Source organism: Spermophilus citellus (assembly GCF_964194105.1).
Source record: "Spermophilus citellus genome assembly, chromosome: 12".
Classification (NCBI taxonomy): domain Eukaryota; kingdom Metazoa; phylum Chordata; class Mammalia; order Rodentia; family Sciuridae; genus Spermophilus; species Spermophilus citellus.
In genome coordinates this window covers 117,229,311-117,240,683 of record NC_138198.1, presented here as the reverse complement: position 1 = coordinate 117,240,683, position 11,373 = coordinate 117,229,311, and the positions used below count along the sequence as shown (strand labels likewise).

The 11,373-nt window shown below is 33.6% G+C and overlaps 1 protein-coding gene across 6 annotated transcripts in view; it reads right to left on the bottom strand.

The window, feature by feature from the left end:
• Positions 1-737: 737 nt before the first annotated feature.
• Positions 738-11,373, bottom strand: part of RELCH (RAB11 binding and LisH domain, coiled-coil and HEAT repeat containing) — a 112,943-nt gene continuing 102,307 nt past the window's right edge. For 2 of the 6 annotated variants that reach the window (XM_081263664.1, XM_081263666.1), the window contains 3 exons: positions 10,816-10,904; positions 9,469-9,539; positions 747-2,511 (listed from right to left, as the gene is read on the bottom strand). In XM_081263664.1, the coding sequence (XP_081119790.1) occupies positions 2,391-2,511; positions 9,469-9,539; positions 10,816-10,904 (281 nt within the window). In that variant the 3' untranslated portion in view covers positions 747-2,390. Of the gene's footprint in view, positions 2,512-9,468; positions 9,540-10,815; positions 10,905-11,373 lie in introns of all 6 variants that reach the window. The other 4 variants (XM_081263662.1, XM_081263665.1, XM_081263663.1 and 1 more) reach the window with 4 other exon arrangements.

Genomic DNA, 11,373 nt, shown 5'->3' with positions numbered 1-11,373 from the left:
CCTGCTTTAGAAGAACATACTTAGAATCAATAATTAGCGTCTATCTGTAAAAAAAATCCATATTTTACCAAAACAACAACAACCACCACCCCCCAAACATGTGAAATCTTAATGATATTAAGATATACGAAAGCGAACTAAGGAAGACTCACTTGAGATATATTGGATGGCTTGACTGCTTTTGCTGATAGCATTTAGGTACATGAATTCATTAATTAATAAAAATTATCACAACAGAAATGCATTACAGCCAGCTCTCTCCATTCACGTATTTCATAACCATGGATTAAAAATATTCCAGAAAGAAAAAACTGCTTCTATTTCAAATATCTCCAGCCTTTCTTTTCTTGTTAATATTTCTTAAACAATACAGTAAAACAATTATTTGCATAGCACTTATATTGTATTAGATACTGTCAGTAATCTAAAGATAATTTAAAGTACATGTGAAAATATGCTTGGGTCATATACAAATAATATACCATTTTATAAAGATTGAAACATCTGTGGACTCTGGTATCTGCAAAGGATTGGAATCAATTTCAATGGATATGGAGGAACAGTATATCTATTTGTTTAGTAACATAGATGTATTCTATTATAGTTCAAAGCAAGGGAGAATTTAAATATTTTTCTTTTGAGTCATCCCTGAAATATATTAGTAACTTATATAGATTAAATTTCTAAAATATAAGTACATTTTTATGAATATATGCTCTTTTTTTTTTTGACTGGACATAGTTTCCAAATGAAAACAAAACATATAGCCCCAAACAAAACAAGTATGCAAAACATTTTATTTATAATAGATCAACATTTTTGACATGAAAGGTAGCCACTTTCAATTTCTCAGGAATGCCTACAATCCAACAGTTTTCAGAAGAACTAGTTTGTCAACAATTATTTCACTGTAGGTAAAAGAAATAATTTTAGAATGAAAATTTTAAATGGCTTTGCCTATTGCAACTTATTTTGTAAGTTTGAATGTATGGTAAGCTAGCTTTCCCAGGAAGTGAATATAGTCCAACTATGTTCCAAGAATATTAAACCAGTTTATACAACAAATATGAGAATCACCTATGAGTATCAACCGTGCTCAAATGATGATTTTCTTTTATCAAAATATTCATTTTTCAAAAAAGCCTCACATTAACCCCTCAAACCAATCACCCTTTTTCTGTGTCCAGCATCCTTTTCTACTTCAAGCTCTATTACTGTAGAGACAATAGTCAAATCCCAGTGGAACTATATATTAACTTAAATACACCAAACACAAGAATAGTCACTTTAAGAATAGACTTTAAGGTGGTAACTAACCAATAATAATTTAGCCAATGTCACTTTTAGTTTAGAGGGAAAAAAGCACTTCCCAAATGTCCTTAACTTTTCAATACTTCTCTGTAACACACAGAATGAAAAGGTGACCTATGGAATTAAAATCATCAGAAAACATCTTCAAGAAAATGTTTTACATAAATAAGATATTAAATTTCAGATCCGAACCATATTTTTTTTTTTGTATTTTGATTTGGGAAAAAATTCACAAGTATTAGCTCTTCTCAGTTACATTTTTTTCTGAGCATTAAAATCTACTACACTCTTTGCAAAGTTTACCTTGGTCATTACTCCCCATGCTTATGTGCTGTCTTTTCTCAGGTGAGTCCATTACATGCATGTAAGTGCTGGGGAGGTTTAAATAGTTACTTAAGGAATATTCATGAGAGCTCTGAAATGTTGAAAGTTTCGTCACTATCTATTTGCTGTAGGATTTGTAATTCAAATTCATCACAGCAGCCTAAAGAAATACTGTGTGAATGGAATGCACATAATTCCTACAGAACACACAAACTGAAGTCCAAAAGGCACAGAGTAATGCTGGTGGCTCTTTCTAGTCAGTTAGGAAACAATAAAAAGTCTTCATTATTCTTTCATAATTTAAATACTTAAGTAATCTCCACTTTTATTACTTTATAACAATGACTTCAAATTTACATTATTTTAAGTACCATTGTAATAGCTTAGAGTATAATACAGATATTTGCTAATATCCCATCCAAAAATAAAAAACAAAAACAAAACAAAAACCTCTTCACTATATATATACATATATATATATATATATATAAAATTATTCTCAAAGATAAGAACATAGAAGAGGGACTTGGTACAGACCAACCAATCAATTTTCTATTACCACAGTTGTAATTCCCAAATCAACAGAAGATATACAGCAATACTCAAAAGCAGTGCAAATATTTTTGGAGGTTAGGATAAAAATATAACGTAAGAACACAAAACTGAGGAAATTAAAAAAGGCAAGTACTTCAAGTACAAGGAGCCAGTCTGCTTGAGGTCCATCTTAGTGTTTATTGGGGGTTTCCTTCTTCCTTCTACTTCTTTCTCTGAAACACATTGGCCAGCATGGCACCTGATGTTGTCAACTGACCCATTTTGTTTAAAAACTTCGTCTTTGTATCTTCACTCACTAAGCTTGCAGCAATTGACATTGAGCTAAGAAAGAAATTTAAAAATTCATGTAAAGCAATTAAAAAAACAAAATTATCCACTTTTCATTTCTTTAGTAACATATTATCAATACATTCTAAATTGGTGTCACAAAAGGGAAACTACTATTTAAAAAGGGAGTTTTTGTGTATTGTACTAAGTTGGCCCTTTCATGTTCATCATTTATATTAAAGAATAATAGTTAGGAGCAAGTCTGGGATGAGTCCAAATCTTGGCTATTTACTAGCTGCGTGACTTTGAAAAAGTTTTATTTAATCTGTAAAAGGGAGACAATCTAGTACCTTCCCCATAGGGCTATTAGCTTTCTGTCACTTCCCTGAACCTAAGCCTTTAACTACCACCTGTATATTAATAGTTCTTAAATCTCAACGAAATAAATGCCTGTAGTGTTTCCCTAGCTCTACCTCAAATTTTAATATTCCTCTTCAGAACTGTTCTTCATATAGTTCTGTTTTGTTGCACTGTGTATTATCCACTTAAATGTTCAAATCAGAGATCTGGGAATTCTTATATCTGTTCTCCTTCAATCTAAATCTGTTGCTAAACTGAGTTCACATTTGAGGTACATCTGTTTTTTTTTTTTTTTTTGAGGTACATCTGTAATCTATCTTCTCAAACTCACTGCCCCAGGCAGTGAAATAAGATCATGGTCTTAAGAACCTCAATGCTTGGGTTGGAATTCTGGCTCCTCCATTTAGAAGCCTGATGACTTTTGAGGAAGTTACCTACCTCTGTGTCATCTATAAAATGAAAATAGGAATAGTATCCACTTTGTAGGGTTATTAAGACAATTGTTATCAAGGATGTTAAAACCGCTTGGAGTGTTATCTGGTTGAAAGTGTCACTTCCTATTACCTTTGCATCCACACTCACACTTGATCTCAACATGGATCCCATGATAGCGTTCCAATCTGTTCCACCTGCTTTTCTTAATCAGAATCCAACTTCTAAAAAGCAGTGTTTCTCAAAGTGTGGTTCCTGGACTTGGAGCATCAACATCACCTGGGAACTTGTCAGCCATGCAAATTCTCAGACTCCACACTAGATCTTATATATATATATATATATATATATATAATTTTAGTTGTAGTTGGACACAATACCTTTATTTTATTTATTTATATATTTGGTGCTGAGGATGGAACCCAGTGCCTTGAACGTGCTAGGTGAGTGCTTTACTGTTGAGCCACAACCCTATCCACCCTACATCTTCTGAATCAAAATCTCTGGAGATGGCACCCAGCAATCTCTAGTTAATTCTAACAAACCCTAAAGCTTGAGACCCAGAGTTCCTAAGAGCTGGAAACTCCAGGTAGCGGGCCAAATCTAGTCTTCTGCCTACTACTGTAAAGTTTCACTGGAACTGGATCATGCCTATTTATATACATTTTGTCAATAGCTGCTTTCTTGTTATAACAATAGTCTAGTGAGTTGTTGTGACAGAGGTAGTATGGTCTTCAAAGCTTAAAATAGTATTTGCTGTCTATAGAAGCTTGCTAACTCCTGATCTATGAAGTCCTAACCTCTTAGTGTAGCAATACAAAGTTCTGTACCTGCCCATCTTCACCCACTTATACTTTACCTACCATTCCCAGCACATGGTCTTCTATAACTTTTATCATTGTACACAGTACTGATTTTTGTTTTTTGGTCTTTTAACATTATTTTAATCTATGCTTTTAACTGCTTCTTTTTTCCACTTCATTTGCAAACACTCTGAGGAAAGGCACTATGGCTTGCTCAATAGCTCAAGGTAAGTGTTCAGTGAATTTTACTAAATATTTAATGAATACAAAAAGGATATTAAAATAATTATGCACTATATTTCCTTCTTGTAGATGAGGGCTTTTAAACTTTCTGAAAAAGATTCCCAGTAAGAGATACCTACTGTATCTATAAAGAAATACTCATCCTTACTAAGTAAAATAGACATACTCTATATTTTCTATTTGATTCTATTTCTTGGGGAAAAATGTTTATCATAATCAATTAATTTAATGCTATCCTACTGGGTCACAGCAAATATCAGCGCATATATTAATACCTTTATCTGTGGGAGGTAGTCACTCTGAATGATTTGCATTCTCCTTCCCTGAGCAGAGAGGCTTTGACCGTCACTACATCTCATAGTGACCTGGACATTGCCCGGGTCCTGGAAGTTTGAGGACGCGTCTTCTGATGTAGGCGTGTCGCCCCATGGACTGAGCTACGCTCATCAGTTCCTTTGTGAAATTACCCCTTTGCCCTATTTGGGATAGAATGTTCCATGGAAACGCCCTTTGTGTGTCCCCTTCTCTTGCTCTGCCTTTGGGTGTGGCCTTCCTAGATGTCAGTCAACCTACTGACAACAGACATCTCGAAGCTAGACTCAATCCCTGAAACTTTTCCCCTTGCCTCATTTGCATTCTCCTCAATAAAAGGGTTCAGCATGCACTCTTTCTTTCTGCAGACCCTTAAAGTCAGAGGAGCTGTCACAGGACCCCAAAGAAAAAGGTATCTCTGTCTCTTGTGTGGTTATTTCGTGCAGCCCAGTTCACCTGGAGTGACCTTGAGTGTTTTAGTCGTGAGGAACGCAACATTTATCTGCCCCAATTCTCACTTAGAACTTAGAAGCAGTTCTCTTTACCGTTCAAGGTTTTCCTCTTGTATTTTTGATCTATAATAGACTTCAGAGGAGGAGATAGTGAAGGAAGCCTTCCTTGAAGAGGTGACATCTAAGCTTTGGCCTGAAGGATCAATAGGAAGTAGCTAAGACAGAGTAAGAATATTCCTAGCAGATGGACTTATCTGTGTGAAGATCTGAGGGAGCACAGGTATGGTAGAGCTGAGGCTCCCAAGCCTTCCACTGAACCTCTCTTGGCTGTCCTTGGTAGTTAAGACCATTTTCTTACTTACATAACCAGTATAATTTCATCATGGATTTATTATATTACTTACAATAGGGACCACAATGCCATTTCCATATCTTGTCTAGGCTTGCTCTAAAATAAATTACTGAAGGGCAAAGCTATCTACTTATTTTTATTTATTTATTTCCAATCCTGAGTACACTGCCCAAAATGAAGAAATTTTTGCACATGAAAAACTGTATCAGATTTCCTCTCATTTCTTCAGTGTATTACTTCCTGTATTATTTATTTGGTATTTTTAAGTCTCTGTTCTGCTAAAATTATGTAAATGTCTTGATTAACTATAGGATGTGAGCTTCCTGGTAGAAGGAATCATGCCCAAATTCTATTGTTTCTCTCTTGTATATCTACTGACTGATAATATGGTTAATGTTTTCACACATTTTTTTTTGTTACAAAATGAGTTAAGTTAAAGATTAACATATAATATTTTTCCTACTTCATTTGGTGTTTATAGAAAACTCTCTTACCAAGTACAAAATATTTCAAAACATACTTTTAGAGTACAACAACAACAACAACAACAACAACAAATCCATGTCATTAAGCTTTTTTTTTGGGGGGGGGATACTGGGGATTGAATTCAGGGGTACTAAACCAAAGAGCCACACCCCTAGTCCTATTTTGTATTTTGTTTAGAGACAGGGTTTCACTGAGTTGCTTAGCACCTTGCTTTTGCTGAAAATGGCTTTGAACTCGAGATCCTCCTGCTTCAACCTCCTGAGCGGCTGGGATTATAGGAATGTACTACCATGCCTGGCAGTTTTGCAAATCTTAATGATGAAAAAAATTTTTTTTAAAATTACTTGGAACAATTTATATACAAAGTTGTAACCATATTACTCTCTGACCCTTACTCTCAAAGTATGTTTATGATATTGTCATATCAGATTGCGAAGAAGGGCCATGTCAACAGGACTAACATGTCAACTTGAAAGGGCTCAAATTGGCTAAAGATGGGATAATTTGTGATTCAATTAGAATAATTCGATGCAATGAATAACAACTGTATTTAAATACACGAGTTCATAATGATACTTAAAAACAACTGTGGTGTTCACCAGAGAGTGAATCAGTTTTTTTGAAAATTGGTAAAAAAAAAACCCAAACATTTATTTTATCTTTACTATGCAAACAATATACACTGGGTCACGGTAGTACATACGGGGTAAAAATTTTCTTTTCTGAAGTATTCTGGCTCATAAATGATATAGAAATGACAGAATTAGAGAGTATTGTATTTTGTAACCTGTAATGAATTAGTGGAACTAGGTTTTAGTCACTAACAGCTTGTTAACATCCCCAAAAAAGGAAAGAAGCAGACATTATCTGCCTTATGAGGAAAAAAGTAGTAGTCTTGCCCAAAGAAACAAAGACGCCCCGAATCTGATTAAGTCTCTAGATCTAGACCCAACTACCAAATTTACAGGAAATACAGAAGTACATGTTAAACAATACAAGGGAAATGTAGTCAGCAAAATTCAAACTGTGAAAAACTCTCAAGGACAAATGACCCAGTTTCTTTTACAAGCAAATTTTATGAAGAATAAAAGAGGAGTGGAACCTTGTACCTATGGAGTAAGAGACTTAACATATCAGCCAGATATAATGTACAGAACTTATCTGGATCTTGACTCAAAGAACAAACTATAATAAAAACATTAAATAACAAATCAGATAATATTCATGAAAAAAATTCAAAATTTAAATGGGGACAAAAGAATCGACAACATTAAGGAGTTACTGTTATTGCTTATGTTTTTAAAAAATACTTGTTACCTCCTGAGAGGCTGAGATTTTTAAAAATATTTATTTTTTAGTTGTAGTTGGACACAATATCTTTATTTATTCATTTTTATGTGGTGTTGGGGATCGAGCCCAGGGCCTCGCCTGTGTTAGGCGAGTGCTCTACTGCTGAGCCACAACCCCAGCCTCCCCTTACCTTTTCTTAAAAGAAGTATTTTTTAGTTGTCGATGGACCTTTTTCATTTTATTTATTTATATGTGGTGTTGAGAATTGAACCCAGTGCCTCATACATGCTACAAGTGCTCTTCCACTGAGCTACAATCCCAGCCCCCAAAATACTTGTTATCTTTTAAAGATAAATAGCACTGTATATATAGGAAAGGGAAGTAAATGGTATAATAGTGGAATAAAACTGAGTTGAAGCTGGGTGATTAAAACATGGGAATTCATTCTTGTGTTTATTTGAAATTCTCTAAAAATCAGTAACAATACAGATGATCTGAATGACATGAAAAAACATGATTACACAAGTAAAGCTTTTTTAAAAAAATTTTTTAAAAAAGGGTCACATATAGAAAAAGCAATCTTTTGCAAAGATATTTTTCTCTATTTTAATTCCTACATTTAGATCCATGAAATTTCATTTAAAATGAATTTTGTTCCAAAGATTTTCATGTTTTAAAACAATAATCTGAAGACACCAAATAATCTTGATATTTAACATATAATAAATAAATGTAAGTATTTGTTTTGGTGTTTATTTTGGAGATTTAGTTTAGATCAGAAATTTTTGTTTCATTACATTACTATTGTTTTATTATTTTTGGGTACTGGAGATCAAATCCAGGACTGCTTTAGCACTTAGCTATATTCCTAGTCTTTTAAAATTTATTTTGTAATTTTGAAACAGGGTCTTGCTAAGTTGCTGAGGTTGGCCTCAAACTTGCAACACTCTTGCCTTAGCCTCTTGAGTTGCTAGGACTACAGGCATGTGCCACTGTGCCTAGTTAGCTCTTCTTATTGTTTGAATCCTCCAATGCTGAAATAGCAGGTATGTATGAAGAAGAGCTCCTTTTATCCTAGTAAGCTTAATTAGAAAAAAAAAAAAAGTTCTGTTACATCAAAGACTAAGAGACTCTGTGTGTATGAAAGAGTAGCTAGGATGAAACGTACTCCTAATAGTTATACTTAAAGAAAACACTCTGAGGGTTTTTTTTTTTTTAATGTTTGAATCCACTTAAAATTAATCATTGAAGATTACTTCAATAAGAATTAAAGTACACAAAGTCTATTTGTAAATTATTCCTTTTCTGAATTCCTAACATTAATTATTCTTCCTCATCTGTGTTCACTATTTTTTGTTCCCCCAGTACTGGGGATTGAACTCAGGGCCTCATGCATGCTAGGCAAGCATTCTACCACTAAGTTATATTTCCAGCCTTTTTATTTTATTTTTACACAGGGTCTCACTAAGTTGCCTAACTTGGTCTCTAACTGCATTAGTCTCCAGAGTAGTTGGTATTATATGTAATGGCCACCAAGCCTTGCCTGGCTTGTCACATTTTAATTTCATTGACTCTCTGAATTCTAATTAGCTTGTTTAGAAGCATTAGTTTGGCTATGACATTCCCAAATTTACAATTGTTTATGAAGCAAACAGCTATATCTTCAAACTTCTGACAAAATTCTCTCTCTCTCTCTTTCTCTCTCTCTCTCTCTCTCTCTCTCTCTCTTTCTTTCTTTCTTTCTTTCTTTCTTTCTTCCTTTCTTTTTGATACTGGGGATTGAACTCAGGGGCATTTGACCACTGAACCACAGCCCCAGCCCTATTTTGGATCTGAGTTGCTTAGGGCTTTGCCATTGCTGAGGCTGGTTTTAACCTCATGATTCTCCTTTCTCAGCTTTCCAAGCAGCTGAGATTACAGGCATGTGCCACCTAGCTAACAAATTTCTGACACAAATTTCTAGATATTGTTTTGATCAGTGAGTTCCTGATCCAGCTCCACAGCAAAATCTCTTTGGAGACTGTTAAATGTAAAGATTCCTAAAGTGAATCACAATATTGAGAGGAGGGTACAAAGAATGAGGACAAGATCCGAGTTTTAAATTCCCGGGATACTTCTGATGAGATGGTTTATGGACTAGCATTGAAAGAACAGCTGAACTGAATAATTTTCTTGTCTTCTAAATAAATGACTACAAAATAATACAACATGAAACATTATAAACAATATTTAGATAGAAAAATTAAGGTAAATATGAAGCCTTAAAGAAAAAATGTCTTACCCTTGAGGCTCTTGGACAGTCTTGTTTTCTACTTTTTGTTCACATTCTTTGATCATAGAACTTAAAATAACCTGATTAAGAAAAATTACTTTAATGAAGAGCACAACACGATGGTTTTATCTAAACTTTTAACTAAATATTGAGTATCTCATAAACTAACACATTGATTAAAATTTTAAAAATATAGCAGTTACTTTGTTAAAGGATTCATATAAGATCTCAATCTGGGGGCTGGGTATAGTGCAAGGCCCTGAGTCAATTCCCCAGCATTCCTTGCCTATCCCACTCCCAAATCTCAATCACTTAATAGTATTTATTTTTTTTAGGTTTCTTTAGTTCAGGGTAGGCACTGAGGTAAAGTTGAGATTTAAGCAAAAACTTGAAGGAAATAAAGGAATGTTTTGAAGACCGGCAAGAAGCTGAATTAAATGTGATGGACATCATTATCTAAAGTACATGTATGAAGACACAAATTGGGTGTCAACCTACTTTATATACAAACAGTGATATGAAAAATTGTGGTATATATGTGTAATAAGAATTTTAATGCAAAAAAAATACTACATGTATAAAGACATGAAAAAATAATTCAAAAGTTAATATTACTGAAGAACAAGTCTTTTGTTGAGTTTGTGTCTAATTTAAAAAAAATTCATAGATGTAAATAAACTCAATGCTTCTTAGTTTTTTGAACAACAACAACAAAAAGAAGATGAATTAAGGAACTGATTTGCAAGTAGGCATATGTACCAATAGACAGTGTGAAAGTTGAAAAGAAAAGAGTGGGTAGAGACATTGAGAAGAAAAAGAGATATGGGAAACAATGAAGGGAAGCTTTTGTTTCACTTAGGAGAAAAAAGTCAAACATAATAGGAAAAGCTGGCAGAAAAATAGCTTGAGGATACAAATGATAGAGGAAGCAGGAGGCAAAGAGCAAGAAATGAAAGAGTTATGAAGAAATGGAGATAGAAAATAGAAACTTGGCTTTTAAGAAAGTTGATAGAGATAATTAACATTTTATAGTTATAAAACATTTCACCCATGTAAATCTTATTAAATTCTTATTAATTAAAATGAAGGTGAGCATGTTATATCTACTTCACAGAATTAAGCAGAGGATTCAAGATGTTAAAGCAGTTGCTTGAAATATCACAACTAGTAAATAAATCAAATAATAACACTGAGCTAAATTAGAAAAAAATTAAACACAGCATATCACAATCAAGCCTTACATAAAGAGTAATGAAAGCTTGCACAGGAGATATTGAAACATATTGGAGATATTGAAACATATCAAATAATAACAGTGTTATCACAGTGATAACAGTGATAATCACAGTGGCTTACCTCATGTTCTGGAGAGAGATGTTCCATGTCAGTGCGTAAACACCTGAGGCCAGGTAAAAAATGATTTACCATTAAATCCTCTGAAATGACTTGAGAGAAGGTAGTTAAGAAAAATTTAATAAACCAAATGTTCAACCAAACAGTAGAGGTTATATATAAAGAAGCCCTCTGAAAGGAGGACTATGTTCTATTGATGCTCAGAGTAAGTAAACAGTCTTGTATGATTCTTTATTTGGAGCAGGTTACTGTGTTTATTCTCACAATCTATTCATGCTAGTGGCATTCATTCTGGTATCCCATAATTCAATAATATGCTGTGTAAATGTGTGAAAAAAGGATGACAACTAAATCATGAAACTTAATCAGATTTAAATGAGTATGAAAAGAAAATCAATGTTTCTATGATAATTAAGTTGAAAGTTTTGGAAAAAAAGGGCAAACTGCTTAAAGCATTGTTATTAAGTGTTGTATAATATTTCACACTGAATCCCTCTATTTTATATAAATTCAAATTCACCAACAGTAACAAACAACCATGTGTAAACAATTGGGAAAAAT